General features: G+C 36.3%; 2 protein-coding genes across 6 annotated transcripts in view; one reads left to right on the top strand and one right to left on the bottom strand.

Moving 5' to 3' along the window:
- Nucleotides 1-329: 329 nt before the first annotated feature.
- LOC139139791 (vacuolar protein sorting-associated protein 26B-like) lies at nucleotides 330-12,940 on the top strand. The gene is made up of 9 exons (XM_070708708.1): nucleotides 330-417; nucleotides 3,792-3,932; nucleotides 4,528-4,597; nucleotides 5,049-5,205; nucleotides 7,064-7,228; nucleotides 7,633-7,739; nucleotides 9,373-9,441; nucleotides 9,848-9,990; nucleotides 11,043-12,940. The coding sequence occupies exons 1-9, from the start codon at nucleotides 415-417 to the stop codon at nucleotides 11,133-11,135; spliced, it is 948 nt and encodes a 315-aa protein (XP_070564809.1). The 5' UTR covers nucleotides 330-414; the 3' UTR covers nucleotides 11,136-12,940.
- Nucleotides 12,941-13,226: 286 nt separating this feature from the next.
- The window catches only part of LOC139139789 (E3 ubiquitin-protein ligase RING2-like), a 45,020-nt gene continuing 35,157 nt past the window's right edge, over nucleotides 13,227-23,089 (bottom strand). For 3 of the 5 annotated variants that reach the window (XM_070708701.1, XM_070708702.1, XM_070708703.1), the window contains 7 exons: nucleotides 22,541-22,736; nucleotides 21,951-22,074; nucleotides 21,262-21,366; nucleotides 20,471-20,695; nucleotides 19,804-19,987; nucleotides 18,515-18,597; nucleotides 13,227-15,007 (listed from right to left, as the gene is read on the bottom strand). In XM_070708701.1, coding sequence (XP_070564802.1) covers nucleotides 14,909-15,007; nucleotides 18,515-18,597; nucleotides 19,804-19,987; nucleotides 20,471-20,695; nucleotides 21,262-21,366; nucleotides 21,951-22,074; nucleotides 22,541-22,736 — 1,016 coding nt within the window. In that variant the 3' untranslated portion in view covers nucleotides 13,227-14,908. The remainder of the gene's footprint in view (nucleotides 15,008-18,514; nucleotides 18,598-19,803; nucleotides 19,988-20,470; nucleotides 20,696-21,261; nucleotides 21,367-21,950; nucleotides 22,075-22,540; nucleotides 22,737-23,089) is intronic. The other 2 variants (XM_070708704.1, XM_070708705.1) reach the window with 1 other exon arrangement.

The following is a 23,089-nucleotide window of genomic DNA, read 5'->3' as shown; positions in this document are numbered from 1 at the left end:
TGCCATTTACAGTGTAAATGGACATAAAATAGACTGGCGAATCCATAGCAGCTGTCGTCCCACTTTATTGTGACACATATTGCTCAAATCATAAACACTCAGGGCTGTGTGCATGGTTCTGTGGTAAGACGAGCACCTATTGCCCAAATATACCTATAGAAAGAAAGAGAAAATAACGTAATTTCACTGCAAAGTCTAATTCAAAGTGCATCCCTTATAAACCATGTCTCACGTTGGCACAAGGCTGCTATAGCAGCAGCCAGCTTTAGCAGACTAGTTTTCCTGGTTAATGTGAACAGCGCCATCTCAGTTTGATTATATGTTAAGCACTCGAGGAAACAATCAGCGAACATATACACGCGGGTGGCCGTACCTCTACTGAGAAGTCGTCACGAGACCAATCAATGACCCAAAATGGTAGGTTTTGCTTTCATTTATTACGAATATGAGAGCGAAATAGACATTTATCACCTCTCGTTGATTGGAGACATACTATTTGAAGTGATTCCTTTAAGTCTTTGCATGTCGAGATTCACATAGTACATGTGCACCCGACTGATCCGAGCTCATTTCATAGATGTACACAGAGCTAAACGCCCCCAGACATTGCAACCCTGCCCCTTCCCTTTTAATTTGTACTAATAGTTTTGTGTGTGCGAAAAAGTTCGTTTTTGCCCACTATTGAACAACATTATGGTGTAAAAATATTTACGGGCTTATGACCTATGGGTCATTTTACGACACTGAACGTGCCGCACGTCCCTGTAGATGTACTATGTCATAGTTTGTGTACATGTATATGTATATGTAGCCCTGCGTACGATGCTGTGTGTTCCGCTACAGCTAATAGCCCCGCTCACCACAGCCCTGCAAAGACCCGTACGTAGAGTTGGTGACTTCAAATCCATTTTTGGACTTGACGTAAAAAGCCAAATTACTGCCGAAATTCAGCGTTCTTGGGCCCAAGTCGTATCCCTGCCTACCTCAGCTACTCGATCGCTTCCAAAAATGCCAGTCTTTTATTCTTTTTTCGTAAATAACCGTCAATGTCGGCAACTCTCTTGCTAGCCCTGCGTACGTACGCAGTGTACGCTGTGTGTTAGGAACGCACACAGGGAATGCACAGCGTACACTGCGTACGTACGCAGGGCTAGCGAGAGAGTTGCCGACATCGACGGTTATTTACGAAAAAAGAATAAAAGACTGGCATTTTTGGAAGCGATCGAGTAGCTGAGGTAGGCAGGGATACGACTTGGGCCCAAGAACGCTGAATTTCGGCAGTAATTTGGCTTTTTACGTCAAGTCCAAAAATGGATTTGAAGTCACCAACTCTACGTACGGGTCTTTGCAGGGCTGTGGTGAGCGGGGCTATTAGCTGTAGCGGAACACACAGCATCGTACGCAGGGCTAATGTATATGTAGCTGCAGCAATATAGTGAGTCTTTGATTTCCGTGATGTATTTTTGTCTGCGGTGACAGCGTTTAAAGTTAGTTGAACAGCCAATGGATCACTCCAACTCTAAGAAGAAGCCCAAACACCGATATGTTTTGAAATCGATGGAATGTGCTGCAGGGTGTTATATTCCATGTATGATGTTCAATGAATGACAGAAACACACTTGATGTCCAGCCTACCACTGCAATGACAGAAGTCCAGATACTTTGCAACAAAACCAGGTCACCCCATACAATGTCATTTAAAAAAACCTAGCAGTGGTTACGCAGCAGTGCTGTGGCTTATTGATCGCACTCAGTTCAAGGGTCAGTGCCAGCTAACCCGCTACGAGCCACCCCATAGACTTGTATGGTAGTTTACTACGACACCGATCAGTGTCGCTGATTTAGCTCACAAAATAATGAAATGTACAAGTCATTGAATAAATAAAATTGTACCCACTTTATCATTTACTGTTTATGACTCATTCTCATTCCTGCTAGCTACCTTGACGAGAATATATATTTTCAACCATTTTCCCGTTAGCCACCAACAATTTATTCAACGTTTGCCCTCTCACGTAAAATGTATAGAATACGTTGGTTGTCAAAAATTCAATTTTGAGCTAAAAACCATTGATGGCTCACCAAAACACAGTTGAAAATACATGTAGTCACTGTCAAAATAGAGGTGATCAGTCGTAGATAGTCACTGAGATAAAGTAGGTACAGGTTGATTTATTCAAAGAGTAACCTATTTCATTATTTTGTTAGCTAAATCAGTGACACTGATCAGTGTCGTAGTAAACTACCAGTACCAAAAGAGTCTATTAGGTGGCTTTGTGCCCCTAGATAAAAAATGCTCAGTGAATGTTCTGAGTCAAAGTATATAATATTTCTAAACATATATCTGATAGCTATATTAGAAAGCTATAAATAATGGAACACACCAGAACAAGGCTTGGTTTGATACTTATTATATTGAGCATTTCAATTATTGGAGTTCATGATTAATGTAAGGTATTTCATGGCAAAGACATATATTTTATATTTACATTAAAGCCCCTGTAGCTGTAACTCTTGAAATTTGTTGACCTGAAAAAGGCTTTCTAAATTCTCTGGTTTCCTTCAAATTCTACAAATTTACAGGATACAGTCTTTTACTAGAGAAAATTGGACAAGAAAATTTAAATTTGAACCGTTAATTTCATTTCCTACCATTTTTAAAAACTGGTGATATTACAAAGAAAAAAAAGCACATGATGTCCCAGTGGACAACATTCAGCATTATGCATTATATTGGGACTACTCTGTCGTTTCTGTGAAGATTTAATTCATATATATGCACGACGTGCAGTATTTTTGCTTTTTATTTGCATGAGGGTGCCGTTTTATGTTTGGGCAAACATTTATTATTCATCTTGCTCAAAATTGCACATGTAGTCCCAGTGGACAGTTTATTCTACCTGTATAAACACCCCTCAATGAATACATTCCCATGAGCTTGTTTCAGTTTGGCAGTAAAATCACAAAAATTATGCTAAAAGATACAGCTATTGGGTCTTTAAACTAGGTCATCTTGCTGGTCATTTACATCTCACATTTAGCAAGTGTTTGTTTAGCTTGTTGTTATTTTTGTTACATTCTCGAACCACGCTGCCAGTATTCACCAATCTAGTGAATGACAATTTGCAAAGAATGGCAAGTCCACTTGTCTTGGACCATAGTTCATTATGAGTAATTGCCTTGTGTGTACAGAGCCAATGAATGATTTCTCAATACTGGATGATAATAAGATGATTCACACAAACACATCCATGTGTGGACTTTTCAGTGTTCATTCCAGGATGTAAAAACAAGGGGCCACTGTGGGCCCCAACTCCTGTCCCAAGGGGGCCATTTTAGAAAATCAGGGTCCATCATCATCACACATGTAAAAACCTTGAATTTTCTGCAGAAAATACTATAGTCTATCAATTAGTCAAGAAAAGGAGAATACTAGACATCGGGTCCCCGGTAACCAACCAAACTTTTTGCAAAGTTGTCCCCCCTACGTACGCAACAGGCCCAACAATGGCAACAGCAAACTAACCGTTTGGTTTGATTCAATTGTTTACGTAACTTATGTGATGAATTATTGATATGTTGGACTTGAACAACTGTACAAATTGCTAAGGACTGTGATTTTGACTGTGGAAACGATCATGATCAAAGCTTAGCGCACCGGTAGGATTTCTCCGAGAGTGGCTCTTGATTTGCACGCATCGACAATTCATCATCTGTTGACACTATGAAGTCTTGTGTATCTGAAATGTGATTGGAATACGTAATCAAGGCTTTTCATAATTTACCAACAGAGTTTCCTGTTTGGAGCAAATGCTGACATTGACATTGTGTTAGATGGTCAGGCAAGCAGAAAGCAAGCAGAAATCAAAACTGAAGATGGAAAGAAGGAAAAACTGTATCTCTACTATGATGGTGAAACGGTATCTGGAAAGGTGGGTTTGTCAGTGTATATAGTTGGGGAAATGTATGATGACTTAATAATTATTTCTGTGTGGCAAAAGTGTTATTTAGCATTAAGCAAAAAGACAGTGACAATTTATCATGAGTAATAACTCACCTGAATAAGCAATGAATAACCTCTCAAAATTTTTAGTGATCTTATTGTTTACAGTAATATATTATAATATATTTGGTATGACTATCAGTACCAATTTAAGAACGAAAATTCCATGTAACTGATACATGAATTCTGCACGTCATTGGTTTTGAAAAAAAGGTGTGTTTTATATCATGTCAAATTGTTGCATATTGAACACTAGACCACATAGAAGTAGCAGGCTGTGAAATTGTAAGGAGAGGTTATGGACCATTTTCAAGTCTTGTGATGTGTTTGTAGTATCTTCATACAGTGAAAATCAATTTATCTTGCAGTGTTCACACAATATCACTACATCTGCTAAGTCATACAATAATTTGCATGGAAATGTTGCATCTATTGTCAGAGTAAAGATTTTTTACCACAAAATCTCTGTGTTCAAGAATTATGGAAGAGCATTTCATTCGCAAATCTGCATGTTTTAATTTCAGGTCAATATAACTTTGAAAGGAAAAAAATTAGAACATCAAGGAATCAAAATAGAGTTCATAGGTCAAATAGGTTAGTGATTGTTTCTCTATTGTTTAGATGTTTAACTGTACAATACAGCAATTAGTATATCTTGTATAGAGACGCTGAAACGCAAGAAGTACAAGAATTGCAGAGAAGTATCCATAAGTACAGAGTACAATCTGAATTATATCTGGCATAAAGTACACCAATGTTACATTGCACATCTCAAACATAGTCTTGTACTCAATATTCCATTGTATGCATGCTCTACTTAAAACGGTCTTGTGTGAAATCGTTCATCTTATAAAACAAACCTTATTAGGAACTGTGTACAATTTTCAACAAAAGACCAAAAAAAAGTAGTAACTATTTTAGCTTATTTGTGCCATATGCGACATGATAAATTGCAATTACTCTTCCACAAAAGTGCTGTGCCACATGTAAAGTTTAATAGTCAGAATTTTTTGTGGTTTTCATTCCTACTTTTTCTTTCTTACAGAATTATACTATGACAGGGGGAATCATCATGAGTTTACATCTCTTGTGAAAGAATTGGCAAGACCTGGTGAATTACTTCAAAGTAATACATTTGACTTTGAATTTATTCAAGTTGAAAAACCCTATGAATCTTACACAGGGGCCAATGTTAGGTTAAGGTAAGCTGTCAGTTAATTTGTATGCATCCTGTTCATTCACATTTTGAAACACATTGATTTCAGTGTTCTCCCCAGGATTTTGAAATAGGGTGGCGGCTAATTTGCATAATATTTACATATCATTTGCATATCATTTTGCATGATTTTTGCATATGTATCATGGGATCTCTACTTGCAACTGCAATTACACTGAAGACATCTTACTTTTAATACAAGACGCATTTGCTTTACATGATCAGTATTTTTATTAACATTCTCAAACAGAGGACATCAAAAACTTAATGTTGAACTTCTGACATGCCCTGCATAGCATTCCTAAAAGAAAAGACGAAAAGGTCACTTTGTACAATAACAAAAGTATCCCGGACACTTCGATTTTACCCCCAAGTTTTTGCCTCCTTGGGTCTGGTTGTGACACGAAAGTTAATGTAATCTTACCAGCCACAAAAAAATGACACCGCGAATATAATTTTGTAGTTGTTATTTTCGGTTGATTGGCAATATTTGCCATAAAACGTAAAACGAAGGAATGCGACGATGATTTACAAAACGCTGTAGCCGTTCGTTCCAGTGAAAATTGTTATCGAAGCCCTACAGCCATAAACGTAAACAGACATGAAACAAAATGGCCGCCGCCCTGCACGATAGATTCTAGAGAGACATAGCAATTATCAACATTCACAAGTTACGGTGGCATTTGAAACTTAAAAATAACTTTCTAGAATAGGAGACCTACATTTGTTCCCCTGAAAGGATGAGAGATATCAGAAACCACGCCGAACCGAACGATCTCTGCGTTCTCACTTTGAACTGTTAGTTAGTACTCTCCAGTACTCTCCTCCAGTCATACAGTGCTCGGATCGGCACGAGCGCCCTCGAAACACACCGATCAATTTTGACAATACACGACGCAAGGTTTTGACGAAAGACATTTATCGAACCGATCTGACATTTAGTTTATTAAAATCGCGAAAAAAATCTCAAGACAACTAGTCCCATGACAGAACGAATGAATAAAACTCAAAACACGTCTCGAACGAAAAGTCTTTGAAGTACTTTACCCGTACCCTTACCGCCATCCTTGTCACCCCCAGGCCAAGTAATCAGCGTTGCCGCTGGCCGCGGTGACAACGTCTTTTATTGAACGTCTTTTACTTACGTCAGTAAACGGTTTACACCATCAAATTGCGTTTATAACACCTTCAAAATTAAGATTCTTTGAAATTGAACTTGACAAAACGAAGTGTAAACGTGATAATTAGGGCCTATAGAACGTAAACAAAAAAGAGGACAATGAACAGGACGTTCAAACAACGAATGTCGGTGAAAATGAAAAGATTTTACAAAGAACGGGGCCGTGATCACAGAGTGGCGGGCCAAGTGGTAAGCGTGGCGGCCTTGATTAAAGCGTGGCGGGTGTGGCCGTAAGCGTGGCGGCACCGCCGCGCTATTTGTCCGCTGGGGAGAACACTGGATTTACAAATTGAGCACAGATTCTTAATTCTTGCTTGATAAAGCATATTTGTATGATGAAGAAGTAAAATTCATAGCAATAGAATATGCCATGTCTGTTCAGTATTTTGACAACACAGTGTCTGATGCATTCTCTGGCTGAACACTTACCAGTAATGTTTGCAGGCATTTAGGGGTTTATAATATGAACTTGGATGATGATACCTGTATCTGATGCAATTTTAGTCTGCATTGTATTGTGAAATATTTCTCATCCTTTTCAGTTGATTTTACATTCATTTGTATAGTTTGTGTCTGGTTTGTTAGCTATCAGCTAGCGCCCTGAAGTGCTTACATGTAGTTTGTTGAGAATTGATTTACATGGTATGTACATGTATTGCTGCAGGTATTTCTTACGAGTGACAATAGCAAAGAGGTTAACAGACATCACACGTGAAATGGACATCATAGTCCACACACTGTCACAATATCCAGAAATGAACAACAGCATCAAAATGGAAGTTGGCATAGAAGATTGCCTTCACATAGAATTTGAATATAATAAGTCCAAGTAAGTTTTAATCATTAAATAAATAGCACAAAACATTATTACTGTTACTTTTAACCTGGTAGAGGTTTTGAGTCACAGTGGTTCATATGTCAATGAAACTGACACTAATTTATATTGTGTTGTAAAGCCCTTCAACAGTTGACTGAAAGATTTCATTGCTTAAATAATTGAAAGTTTTCAATATAGTGTCAAAAACAGTGTACATCGGCACTTGATTCATTAAAATTTTCATGTCTTTTTCTTTAGTCTGCTCATATCTATATTTTGCAAGTTTTCCATGAATAGCAGTATATAATAATTGAACTACTATGTTGAGTATGAGGTCTCCAAACTGTTGTAGTTACCAGAAACTCTTCTGCGATTGGCTACAATATTCAGTAATATTCTTGTCCATCATTTACTAGGTATCACCTCAAAGATGTGATTGTTGGTAAAATATATTTTCTCCTGGTCCGTATCAAGATTAAACACATGGAATTAGCCATTATCAAAAGAGAAACAACAGGATCAGGTGAGATTTGTCTCCGCTATTATTATCATGATGACAATGATACCGTACTATGGAGTAGAAGCACTTGCTTGCGTAGAAGTCTTGCTTGTACTTTTAGAGGATTTTTAAAATGATTTTCTAAAATGATGAAGATTTGTCTATAAGTCTCAGCCTACTTCAACACAAATGTAGAGTTTAAAAATCATTGACAGTGAGGCATAATTGATCAGATATGTGAAAACTGAAGTTGTGGCTGTTTGACGGGCTGTGGATTTGGTAGACCTTTGCTAGGCCCTATCAAGACAGTTAACCATGCCTTGATAGCAGTAGTAGTTTTGTAGTTCAGAAGCAGAAAGAAGAGAGCATTTGTTATGAGGAATGTGCTTGTACTGGTATTAGGAAAGACAACTGAATGATTACAGTCAGCTGAATTACTTTTTTAGACCAAAGAAACTGATAAAAGGTACTTAAATGATGCAACATTGTAGTTTGTGTGATAGAACTGTTGGGAAAAGTGCACCTTTGTCCAGTACTTGTGATTCTTTGACAGTCCATGGCCCCAGATACTAAATAGCACAGTCCTAATAAAGATGTCACATCCCGCTATATGATGGCCATCCTGATCAGGAAGACAGTGGTAGTTTTCTTTCTTGAAACATGCCATTTCATTGTCTGAAACAATTAGTTTTTCACCTTTGACGTGTTTTGACTGGTGACTGTTCTGACTTTCACTTATTTTTTTACCCAACATTGACCATTCCATCTTTGAAAGTTCAGTTGCTTTTACCTGTGCTTTTATGTGCAGCAAATGTATGTTCACTGTATGCAGCATGTATTCCATGTAATCATTATTGAACGTTATGTTTTCTTGTCTTAGTGTGTTTCACCTAGGTACCACAGCTCAGCGTATGAGACGGACACATTTCACGTACAAAACAAACGATTAGCTCGGGTGTCATGACACATTTCAAAGCTACCAGCTCATTAATTAGAGTAAACCAGCATAGGGCAGCTGCAGTCTAGACTGAGAGATACACTTGATCTACAATGTAACTGTTTTTTACAATTTCAGCGTTAAAGAGCTGAAGGTTTTCTCAACAGAAATGTCTGCTCTCGAAATAAAACGTTAATACAAAACTTTAACTTGAAAGGAATGAAATAGACTTCGTTTCTTGCATTGACAACAGACATTTGAGGTTTGTGTGAGATCTCGCAGTCGACATCGTATTTGGGCCCTGTGTATTTCATTTCTTTCAAGATTAAAGTTTCAGCTCTTTAACTCTTAGCTGAGATTGTAAAAACAGTTTCATTGTAGATCAAGTGTATCTCTCAGTCTAGACTGCGGTGGCCCTATGCTGGTTTACTGTAATTAATCAGATGATTTCAAATGTGTCGTGATACCCAAGCTAATCGTTTGTGTTGTAGGTGAAATGTGTTCGTCTCATACGCTGAGTTGTGGTACCTAGATGAAACGCACTGTATGATCTGAGATTGACAGGATCAAAACACCTGCAAAGTTCATATCGCTGGGACAAGCTCTCTCCAATACCAGAATTCCGTTTTGAGTCAGATTTATTGTCAGTGAAAAGTAAACATGTAGCTGTGAAAAGTAAACATGTAGCTGAATGAACCTTCTGTTTGGTAAATATTGCAGGGCCCAATACTTTCAATGAGAATGAAACTATTGCAAAATATGAAATCATGGATGGGGCACCAGTTCGAGGTAAGACAGATTAATGTAATTACTGTTACAGCAGTTAACAGCAAAAGTGAGATCATTGCTGTGATTAGTATTGTCAGTTACATTTTACTGGTGGAGTGTAAGCAAGTAAAGAACTTTACAAAATCAACAATCACACTGGTGAGATTGCATGATGAGATGTAATATCATAGGTTACAGGTTGGCATGAATGTTCTAAGTAGTGCAATATTTTATTGTGTGGCATCCAGGTAACAGTAAGAATATATTGAAAAAACAGAAACATGTTTAGTGATGGTAACTTTGATCTTTACTTGGCAACAAGAATTGTTCGTGTCTCAGTCATCTGTGATGAAAACTTTGTAATTATTCCCTGTTATCTTTCTTGACATAGTTATTTACATGCTTTTACCTTGATTGTCATGTATAGGTGAATCAATACCTATCCGTTTGTTCTTGGCTGGATATGATCTCACACCGTCAATGAGGGACATCAACAAGAAATTCTCAGTTCGATACTATCTTAATTTAGTATTAGTTGATGAAGAAGAAAGGCGGTATTTCAAACAACAGGTAAGTCAACACAAATGGAAACTTCTGTCAACAATAAACACTTCAAACCATGTTCATAATTTCTCTACTTTCCGATTGTTTTCCACTATAAAATCATATATAAATAATGTGCTATTTAAGGATCATATAAATTGAAATCCATATATATGTGTTTACTTGTATCCTTTCACAATAGGAAAAAGCAACTTCTAAACATAGTGTAGTCTACATTTTGCCAATGTGCATAAGAAAAATAGTGTTGTTTACATTGATAGCATTAAAACTGCACAGTAGTGAAATTGTAATGTTCTATCATGGTCACATTTAAACAATAAACACACCTAGTAATGGGAATACAACAGGATTTTGACTTGTTCATGATATAATATACAAACTGAATTGGTTAGAAAGCCAGTGGTGTACCTGTTGCTTTAGGTGGTTAGGTGGTTAATCACTATGATATCGAATATTGAGGTTAATCACTATGATATCGAAACTACATATTGAAATTCTAGTGTGAAAAGGTAAAAACAGGATTTGTTGTGACCGAAAGCTAGTGGGTGTTCCAACTCTGGTACATCGCAAATGTAGCACTGTAAATTTTCATATTGAACTGATTAGATCACTGTATTTGGACAATCAGTATACTGGTATGATATAATTAAGCAATAAATCACAACCAAAGACAGGTATATCTCAAGATTTTGACCAGTTCACTTCATACATTTATGAGCAGTAGTGCATATCAGGATCAAACTGGTAAAAACCCAAGTGGTACACCCATTGCTAAGCTGGTTTTCTGTTATTATTTCATGACCGTCACAGTAAATTGGAGTGACACATGAAAAGGGATTTTTTCTAAGTCAAAGCTTGTGTATGTTCCAACTGTGCTGTATCACAAATATTACATGGTTACTTTCACGTCTCGACCAATTGTATTTTCTGTATTTTTACTATCAATATACTGGTATGATATCATTTACTACGAATGACATGAGATATTATTACTACACCAATAACAACCCTATGTATCTCTCACCTGTGATATACATTCATCTGTCTTTTCATTCCAGGAAATCACATTATGGCGTAAACCAGACAAAGGTGCCAAGAAACCTGGCTATGTGTCGTACACAGGAAGTCAATCCCAGCAATCCAATAGTTAAAAGCAACATTCAAACATCAGCTAAAAGTGTAGAAATGATTTTTATGTGTTTTCAAACACAGTAACTTGCTAGTGTGTAATTACCTCTGCCCTGTGAGGTGTATAGCATGTAACAAATGGTTTTGACAAGACCTGGATGTATTGAGGTTGTAAATACATTAATCACAGTCACACACAATAAAGGACTGTTGAAGAGAGAGAAACTAGAGGAATGGCTTGCTGGGATGGGGATTTGGATATAGCCAAGGGTTGGGTGGGAAAATGAAGTATTTTGACAAATCTTGGCAAGATAATTATAAATGTGCATCTTAACTAAACAGCATGTTGTGAAAAATTCAGCAACAAAATATATGTATTCAGCATAGAAGAAGTAAAGCTTTCAAATCATGTCAAAATATTAGTTAGTTTCTATGTAGAGCTTTGGTACAAGAAAACTAGTTTGTAAATGTTCTATATTTACAAGAAAACTAGTTTGTAAATGTTCTATAGTTGTACAAGGGATAGCCAAAGAGATATTTTCAACTTTATCTCAGATATATACTGACACTTATGCTAGGCTTGCTGTCAAAAATTGACTATGATATCACAAAATGTAAGTTTTTGAATGCTGCCATGCCTGTTTTAACTGGCGTTCACTCATCACTAGACCAGCTAAATTGATATTCTGTTGAAACATGTACTTTTTATTTTGTGAAATATGACATGTGCAAAAACACAGGAAGCAAAAAAAAATATTATTATTTAGATGGCAGTGATGTGCATTCCGAAAAAAGAAGAAATACTGTCTCTTTGAATGATTGTGTATATAGTACCAATGCTTGTTAGCTTTACTTTCCACTCAGAATTATTGGTATATTGGATGTTCACATCTTTAAGATCTGGGTTCTGTAGACAGGCTAGTATCCTGAAATTCCATGGAACTTGTTTTAAAATTGAGAAATGCTCATGCTAGAAGTGATTCTTACATCTAAACATTGTACTTTGCTTTGACTAAGCCTTATGCTGGGGTATCTTACATCTAAACATTGTACTTTGCTTTGACTAAGACTTATACTGGGGTATCTGACATTGTACTTTGCTTTGACTAAGGCTTATACTGGGGTACCTTATATCCAAATGTTATACTCAGACTACAAAGGCATCCTGAATCCATGATGTATCGTGTTTGCTTTTCCATATCTTCCAGTATTTCATCTTTTCTATAGATCATTGTTTATTCCATTGAAGACTGTGGAAAGCAATTATCATACCAGCACATGTAAAATCTGCAGAATATGTACAAGCCTTATTCAAAGAAAGACAGCCCCATGAGTTGCCTACAAATTGGATTGTTTATGCCATTATTTTGGAGTTAGACCATTTTATTTGTTCCACTATCATATTCAGTGTTGCTTTGTTAAGAGAGCTTAGAAAATATATTTATTGTATCCAGTAGAAATCAATCTTGTTAGCAATGATTAGTTGACAAAAATGACAACATAATATCTGTGTCATTCTGTTCATTCAGCAGTATATATAATATAACTTATCATATAATCTTAAGCGTCAGGTTTTTCTGAAGATCATACAAATTCTTACTTTGATACAGCTGTGTTGGCATCATTTTCAACTGAAACCAGGCAAAACATATGAACAACCATAAAATGTTATCACAAACTATCTCAAAGTAATAAAAACACCACTCTCATTCTGCTTACCTTGTTCTTAGGAAACCTTTTCATTGATGTATTTCAGTGTACATAGATGAATCATGTGTACATCCAATACTACCTAACTAAATAAAGTTATTGTAAAGATAAAAGTGAATATGCAGTGAGGTGAGTGATAACTTATATTAATACCGGTTATGAATGCAACTTCACTGGAAGACATGACAGGATTTTGAAAGCTGGTTATGTGAGGGATGGCATTGGAAATAAAGGACACAAAGTTTTCAGAGTTAGGGCGGGTTTTAAGAAGTTGCACGGAACTGTACTTACTGTCACCACAGACTGTCTATGCTGTCAAACGGACCATCCTGATATTTTAGGTTGGCAGCAACTCAACTTTGCAGCACACTGTTCCATCAAGAAACACACCACATACACGAATGTAACTTCTGCCTTTTTATTTGAATGCATCTTAGCATTGTGAAAATGAATGTCTAACGGCAGAGAAAAAGGGGACACATTGGAGAGAAATGTTTGTACAATATAGTTTGTGGAGAAGTATCGTCTAGTACATAAAAGAAATGTGCAATTGGATAATTAAAACAATCCTGGATAGTTATATTGGCGTACTATAGTAGAGAGAGAGAAGACATTTGTGCTAATATAGAGTTCTGTTGTCACTCTAAAAGACTTTGCTGACTCAGGTGTCTAGTTTGTGCCCAGTGCTTTATAGTATCACTTACAAAAAAACATCAGGTACGGATGATGTACTTTGTGAAGGTTTAAAGAATGACACTCATAGCAGCACATTAAGAGTTGTACAAAACATGTACAGTGTTAAACTGTAGCAATGAAAATACTTATCTTGAAGTCATTGTTCTTCTCTCTGTCTCTGTACCTATTGTACAGTTGAATCTAATGTGGCTATTACAAATATAGACCAAAATTAAAATTGGAACAACTTAAAAATTGTACAATCAATTTGTCACACATAGTGGCACATGTTGGTTGTATATTTAATCTTGCAAAACTAGCAGTATAGCAAGTGAACACTGAGACATGCATCAGACTAATGCAACACAATTACAACTAGTAATATTATTGATTATACAGAAAGTACGATTTATCTTTATGAAATAACAATACAGGGTTCAAACAACAATAATGCTGATCTCTGTCATCCAAATTTTATTCAAAGGAAGTCAAAGCTACCAATGAAAATAATAATATTTTGTCAAAGTACAGATGAAGCAACATACAATGTATTTCCCTTGTAATCACTGTTACCAAAGTGTGCTTACACAAAACAATGCCTGGTTTACTGTATCTTGCAAAACCCACTTATGCCATTTGTCTGGGAGTAAAGGTTTCAATTGATGAAAATATTGTAACTTTAAATATATATGCATTTCAAATAAAGAAAGTACATTATCTGTTGGTAAATAACCTTGAATACTATGCTTGAAGAAAATATCTAGACCTTTCCATAGAAAACACAAAGACTTACTCAAATTGTGACAAAAACCCCCTCTTACGTGTACATCTTTTTGTCAGTTAATAGACTTCATGTCGGTGAAAAAAACTTTTTTTTCCAAGAATTCCTTTCATAATTTCACCAGCCTAGTGAATAACCTCATTCTACAAGTCCAAATTGGCTATGAACAAATGAAAGCATGCTAGGCTATACGATGAAACCACAAATACGACAACGTATTACTACAATATGAAAACAAACAAATCAAAGTAATGAAATATTTACACTGAATGGACACAATATCACAAAATCTTCCATGGAAAATACAGAGAATTATGGTAAAGCACAAAACTGATAACTGGAATTACAAAAGAACACAAAATCCATCATTTAGTTAGATCTGAGTTGAAAACAATTTCCTGCAAGGAGTTTCCTTCAGACCACTTTGATTGCAAAGCTGGAGAACTACTGCAACATAGCAGGATTATTCTTCATATGTATTTTTTTTGAAAGACTGAACCACTCTTTCAAGTACGATTTCATCATAGAACTTTAAGCAAAAAAACCCAAACTTTTTCATTGTCCCTGACCCATGTCCAGTCTCTGACGACAGTGTCTGCCCACGATGTACAACGGACAATTCATGTATCTTTACGATGGCTTCTTCCATGAGTAAAACATTTCTAGCGGTTTGTTGACTTTCCAGTACCTTTCATTTACCTGATCCAATGTCATAGCACCATTTAAATCCTAAAAAAATAAAATAAAAAAAACCAAAAGAATGATCACAGTAATGTGAAAATATTACAATTTAAAAACAAACTCTGAGAAAGCAATTTCCAGTATCCATGAAACGTGCTTGTAAAAACGATGTATAGAATGCAAATTTCAACTCAGTAACTCAAAATATATTTACCGTATTCCTCCGATTCTAAGACCCCCTTTTCAGAACCAAAGATGACGAAAAAGATGTGGGGGGTCTAATAAACGGATGTCACCGCGAAATGGAACGTCGAAGTTAATTTATGCTAATTTATGCAATGTTATGCAAATTTTTATGCAATGATTTTTTGATTCACGCTACAGACAACTCATACTTTGTGATATCGACTCATGGCCATGCTGTGTGGATACTGGCAGTCGAATCTGTACAAGTATAAATTAATGGAGATCCACAAGTCTTGAAATATAACGTATTTACCATACCTTCTTTTACTAAACAATACGATAGCAATAAATCTTTGTATTTCGTGAATAGATAATCACCACGAAACTTTGTACAACAAGTATGTTCCTCAGCTGCAGCTAACGCCACAAAGCATTGAAAGGTCAGACAATGAGTGAAGGGAAAGTCCATAAAAGTCCCTGAAGTTCCGCTGGCTGTGATTGGTCAATTTATGCAATAGGTCAAAGGTGTCAGTGCATGAGGTCAAGGTAAAATTCTGTTCAGTGGGATGGTGTCTGTCCGATGTTTTCTATGTACGACTTTCATTTACTGTACTCCTTAAAATAAACAATCAATTACACGTCGTGAGTTTTATTATTTTGCTCCTAGTTTCAAAAAGTTTAACCGTATCTCAAAACGAAATGTGATCTTACGAACAGGCAGGCTCGAACAGGTAAAGTGTTGAGGCATCGGCTGGCCGAGACGAAAGATTGCTGCGCCAATCTGCTTTATTTGATGTGTTGATTTTTTGGCAATACACCCTGAAGTTTTTTTATTACTTGTATCGATGACCGAAATGTCTCCTGATGTGGAATTCAGTCATCTATGATCAACTGTTCGGAATATGGTACGATCATGCACGTTTTTGTTCTAACTGTAAGTGTATAGGGCCGTTTAAGCTTATGAAGTTGGGCATTTTTCCCTCGCAAGACTTCGAAAGCGTGCATAATCTTGAAAATCTGTTACACTATCGTTCTACTCATTGCTAGGACTAGTTCAGGAAAGGACACACACAAATGCCGTTCAAACAATAAATACCTTCATTACATGAGAAAAACTACAAAATTGATGAAACATAAACGGAAGAAATTCAAAGAATTTTCAGTTCATGCGCGAAAGAAACTTTGGATATCGCGTTTCGTTTGTCAACACAATAATTGCCCTCTTCATCTAAGTCAAACCAGTCGAAGTCGATATCGTCGTCATTAAGTCTTTTTGAAAGATTTTGCGATGCCAATGATATTTCTATTTTCACTGGTTGCTTATGCTTAAGTTGAACGTAAGACAAAACTTGCAGCGCTTCACAATGATCACAAAAGAAAACTTACGTGATAGAAAACTGTCGAAAAAGTCTTTTTATACTTTAATGGTACATTTGAACGTAAGAGAAAACGTGCAGCTATTCACAATGATCACAAAAGATACCTTACCTGATAGAAAACTGTTGAAAAAATCTTTATAAGCACACCATTTAAAGAGCAACTTTTTCATGTGCCGTAGTCTTTTGCCTCAGTAGTATGAAAACAAAAGTGTAAAAGTTGAGCGAAGCAAGTTCAAAGCTCTTGTCATTCACACGTCCCAAATTTTCTATTGATAACGGCAACAAAAGGATTTCCCGACATCGTTACAAGATCCTATAAAAATGCGTCGATTTATCGTAGACTTTATTTTCTAAAAAGTCATAAGACAGTGCACGGTCGTCATGGGCAAGAAAAAAAGTAACTATTAAAAACATTCTCGCTGTCGGCATGCCTAACTACCGTCGCAATCAGCTAGAACTTGGTTTGCCGTATGAACTTCGCCGAGATGCAGACAACATACACGATCGAAATGCTGCAGCCGTTGTCCAAGATGGTTGCAAAGTTGAAAGTTTGAAGCGAGATGCGGCACTGATACCGGGCACTGCTATTTTTGAATATCATCGATCTTGACGTGTCAGTCAACAAAAATACTACTTGAAGGCAAAGAAGAAAGCATTCATCCATTCTCCAAGAGTTGGCATGGCAGAGAAATGTCACGTCGGTGTTTTTGCAAATAATGCGGCAGTACCTCTGCTAAAGCAATCAGTCCGAGGTACTGTTTTCACCGTACATATTCACTAAAACAGACCAAATCATGCCGCTGACCAAAAAAATGAAACGGACCTTTTAAGGGCCACAACAGTCTCCAAAAAGAGAACTACTGATACCCAAACTTTTTTGTGTTTGTATGAGTGTAAATTGTGTTTGTTTGATCGTGATATAATGAGCGAATCGTACTTGATCGACAAGTCCGAAAACCCGACAATCCTAATGTTCATTTCATGGTAGCCAAATTGCATCGAAATGTTCGATTCGTAAATAATCAGATGTTGAAAAATCTGCTTATTTTAATGGTAGCAAAATGACAGTAACGAAAAGACGACATTGTACTAGATCGAGACGCTAAAAAATCCAACTCTTTTATATTGTTCATTTAGGTAGTGAAATCCAAGTGTAGTTTTATCGCCAGGAAATTATAGAACTGTTCCCGATTGACACGTTCCAAACCCCAACAATAGTGTGCTTGTTTTGAGCTTTGATACTTCACTTTGGCACTCGTTTGTGACTTTGATAAGCAGCGTAGGTGTTGTGGATATTCTGGTCTCATTACATGACAATGGCTCTATTGTTCCCGTCAAAATTCGGGTGTACCCCCTGGGGGGTCTTATAAACGAACTAACAGCTAATTACGAATTGATAAAATAATCCTGGGGGACTTATAAACGGGCGGGGTCTTAGAATCGGAGGAATACGGTATACAAATAAACACCTATAATTTGGGTAATTTGTAAGCAAAATACATTTCTATGTTCAAGCATGTATCACAATGACACCATGTATCACAACGACAGCATGTATCACAACAGCAGCATGTATCACAACGACACCATGTATCACAATGACACTATGTATCACAACAGCAGCATGTATCACAACAGCAGCTCAGGTAAATTTTCAAATCCATGCTGATTTCTTGCCACATCCAAGACACTATCTAACCATACTCATTATGCAGAATTGTCAAAAATCCAGGTTCCAGTATAGACTTCAAGTTGTATCTGAAAGTTATAAAACATCACTTCAAAAGAAGTGAAACTGACTAGTTTTCAGATTTTACAATTTTGGGAAAAGGAAATGGACCCAAAATGCAAGTTACAACTGTGAAAAGAAGACAGAGAAGCGTCAATCTAAATATTTGTTGAGAAAATCTGGGCACAGACAACAGTGTATTGGCCTGGTGTACAGGCAATGTAGATGGTAGTAAAGAAAGTCTGGACAAAGATAACTTACTGTGTATTGGCCTGGTGTACTGGCAATGTAGATGGTAAAGTCAGAATCATCATTATGTGATGGACGCTCTCCATTCACTGAATCTGTCAGAAATAATAGACTGGTTAGACTTTCGTATTTTATCAAGTCAGCAATTTTTGTTGAGAAATCATTCCATTTCTTTTTGGATATTTAGATATCATTACCATAATTATGGTATTTTTTGTTATAAAATCAGACATTATTTATGTCAGACAATACAGATACTTCACATGACACATAAAAGAATTGGTATTTGACATTAAATGTCATGATATCTGAACTAAATGTCACAATTTTTTGGCTGTTATCAAACTACCAGTACACATGCAGAGATGCAGAGGTTTCACAAAAATTTTGAAACAGGGGCCAAATCAAAAGAGAGGGCGGGGGCAAGTCATTCTGACTGCTAAGTATGAGGATGTTTGGTTACAGGAGTATGCTTATCATGCAAAACTCACTGTCATCCTGTGCTGTAGCCTAGGCTGCAATGTCACAAAAAACTACATCTTTTAAGCTTTTATGGTATGTTGAATTGATTGTTTAATAGCGATCTTTTGTCAGCGATATCAGATGTCTGTCCAACTTTTCAGAGTCAATTTGATTATCTTAAAGGCTTTCAAAGGGCGATGAGAAATAACATTCCCTCAGTCAAAATTGTTTGATCAGAAGTTATACTGATATGCTAAAATTATTAGGAGTACACTCACTCGACTAAAATCGCCCCATTCCATTGTTGGAATCGAAGACATGACTATGACTGAACTAAACTGAACATGGCAAGCACAACACTTCCAAGATTGTCAGGTAATAATAGGCGACTGTGATCAGCTGACTATATGGCCAGTGGCCGGCTTTTAAAGAAAACCCCTACACATGCAAATTTACATAGACAACACAGCTGCCACTCTCTTTCAAGTTCTACAGACATCAACTTCTGACATCCATTTTCATCAGACATTTGAGTCTGTAATACATGTACATGTCCATCTGACACACAAATGAATTAGTACTGCTATGATGCAGCAAAAGAGATGTTTGGGCAATAACATCAGACTACAATATTGTCTCCTTTTGGTTTAAAGCTGAAAACCATGCATGACAATAATGACAAGATGCAATAGATACCTATGAGAATATTGTAGGCTTTGAAAACAGCTCATATGGACAAGTCAACATCACATCCTCAGGGTGAAAAATGTATGTTCATGTAAATTCACAAATTACCACAACAATGGGAAATCAGTTTTTTTAATGAAACAAACACTAACCATCTCTGACGCTCTCTAAAGCCATTCTCATGGCTAAATACTTGGCTAGGTGGTCAATGGTAGCGTTTGCAGTGGTTTTTATGAATCTTGTTTGTGATGAAGTAGGTTCACTGGCATCTTCTTCCTCTGGATGTGGTTTGAATACTAATTCTATTTCCTGGAATAAACCAGAGGCAGTGCAAACCTGCATCAAATCATCACTGTGTAGTTTATCCTATTGATTATCAACTCTGAAAGGTCCAAGGATAATTACAACAATAATCCTAAAGCATATGTATCTGACAAGTACCATCATTTCAACATAGATTCCAATATATGTCACCGTATGGCTGAGAACAGCTTTTCACTTCTGATATCTGGCCAGATTTTAGCCAAAAAATAACGGGTTTCAAATCAATCATAGTAACCCTTAACACAGAGGTGTTGTCCCATACTAACACTTTTTGTGTAAATCAGCTCTTGTAGTTGCAGCTACATCACAGTACAACATGTACCTTAAAGTATTGTTTTTATTAAAATATTTTCCTTTTACATCTGTTTTGTTCTATTTTTTTCAAAAACTGGTGATGCTAATAAAGGTGAACACAATAATTGTTGAATGTCAAATACAAGTTGAATGAATAATGAATGAAAAATAAGAACAAATGAACAAAAGGAAATTACTCACATTTAAAGACTCTGTAACTTCAGAACAGCCTTCACCAACTGAATCATGTTCATCAGGATCTACATCAGGTCCTGATTCATCTGATGTTGTTTTGGGTTTCTTGGGAGATGGTTGTAATGTTGGTACATTTTCTGATCCTGTGACACTACCAGCAGTTGTTGGTGTTACAGGTGAAAGACTTTCTTGTGACAGGTCTACATTGTGTTCTTCTACTTGCTGCTTACGCTGTAGTGACAAAGAAGCAAATCTTAGGTTGTTGATTTCTCATGTTTTTTTAATTTCACAGAAGTTTGTTGGTAGAAATATACTTTCTCCTTATACTCCCCAATCATGTCAAAAATCCCACGAGATACATTTGTCAGCACAGACTGCACATGTAATCTTATTGAGTTTCACCATTGTAATTACACTTCACACTTAACCCTTTTCCTGCCAAGTTCACATTTCACCATCAGGTCAAGTTTGTTAAAACAAGTGAAGCACAGTGTGTCCCATTAGGTACATTTTAACAAAAATTGAACATTTGAAGGCCCCTGAAATCATAGATACTGTAAACATGATGGAATATGTTGGAACAGACCAAGCCAAATGAGTGGAAATACATACGGTTTTGGCTTAATACCACTTTTCACTGAGTTGGCTTATGGGGAAGTGATTCTGTCTGGCAGGGAAAGGGAAATAAGATCGATGTCATATTGGAAAGTTGCCGTTGCAATATTATCAGCGATAACAACATGCAATAAAACCTACACAATGTCAATGAGAAACAAAATTTCTGACTTGACACTCACCACTCTCTGTGCTCTGTTGATAGCTTGTATTTTTAGACCCTCTTCAATACTGTTCTGCAGAGCCTGTTGATTGTGGTGCTTGTTGAGTCTGGCTAATAATTTCTCCTGAGAGTAGTAAACATTATGACATGCGATATAAACTTCACATTCAAAAAGTACTGGTATATCAACAAATGTTTCCGTAATTATTTGTAAATTCTATGATCAAATGATAATTATACCAGGTATATGAACATTGAACGTGTTGAAGTATCTTATTGGATTGATAATGAGTGCAGCAAAAAGACAACTTTTTAAACATAGAAACTTCATGGTGACAAGGCATGGTCCAGAAAAGCCTGACAAAGAGAAATTATTTTTCTTATGCAATCATGTTAGGATGAATATACATCTGTGGAACTAGCACACCAATGCTGTAAAGTTAGATAACTAATGATGTAAAATAAACCTTTGATTGCAGTGAGTTTAACAATAGGAACTGATTAGAAAGTGTAAACATATGTATATTCAGTTTTAGACATACACTGCATTGAAAATACCTATGGAAGGGAGTAAGTGTTGACAACTTGTCTCTAACTACTGCCTTTACCTTGTATGGTAGTTGTTTAATCAGCATCAAAGGCAATCACAATGCAAACACTGCTACATACATGTGTCAAGTTCTACAACTGTATTTTGGGAAAATGTACCTGCTGTGCTTCATATTCATCACGACTTGGGTATATCTTGGATATCAATGCATCAAAATTAGGATCTGGTCGAAGAGATCTTCGAGATACTAGCTTCTTTCTGCAAGTTGGACACTCTTTATTTCTGTATAATAAATGTACAATATTAGCAATATTTCTGATATCAGGTAAACATTCTTATTGTCATACTAATCATGATAGTCATCAGTTAACAATATGCATGCTAGTAACTTTATATTTTACAGACTTGACAATTCCACTCCACACTATCATGTCAAATCTGACATTCTTTCATTTATTGATGCTAGTTAAAACCCATTTTAGGAAAACTACTGCTGTGCTTCAGTCACATTGTAGCATAAATAGTACTGTGACAGTATGTCTAGCACTATGATGGTCAGGAACCAATACTTATTAATATTAATATTGTACATTTATGACAGTACTCATAAACACTTTCAACAAATGTAAACAAATGTAATGGCATTTATAGTTAGAGTTTTCACAGAGTTCTTCAGTTTAAAGATCTAGAACCGACAACTAAATGTTATCTGCTTTTTTTCCTGGGAAGAAATGTAAGTTATCCTTACCCACTTCTCAGAGCAGTTGTTATACATTCCTGACAAAATCTATGCAAACATTCTTTTGTTGTCATTGTATTTTTCAGCATATCTAGACATATTGGACACATTAATTCACTGTGTAAACTACGTGGTGATACAGCAATCTCTGTGCCATCTGTAATTGCTTCCTGTGGTGTACGATGAAGTTCATAAAGGCTTAATTCTGCGAGACAAATCAAAGGTATTCATATGTTAGAGAGTAGCTGTGCATTATTATATGTGCATGAGCTTTAAGAGATACATAGAAAACAGTAAATGTATATCTGTGTGCATCAGAGTTATACACGTTCATGAAGGAAGATTACAAATTGACATCAACTTCAATGGTACATATCCATCTTACATGTAAATGATGTATCGAATACGTTCTCAAGCAGTGGTGTTATTCGTATTCGTATAATCCATCAAAGACAACAGGGGACCAATTGGCGTATTAGATCCTCTTGTACCAAGAATTATTTACATTCAATTGGAAAAGATATGGATGTATGATTGAAAAGAACGCCTTGTTGATGT

This window comes from Ptychodera flava, chromosome 9 (assembly GCF_041260155.1).
Source record: "Ptychodera flava strain L36383 chromosome 9, AS_Pfla_20210202, whole genome shotgun sequence".
NCBI classification, from domain to species: Eukaryota; Metazoa; Hemichordata; class Enteropneusta; family Ptychoderidae; genus Ptychodera; species Ptychodera flava.
Note: the sequence above shows the minus strand (reverse complement) of the source record. Positions and strands in the feature narration are given on the sequence as shown.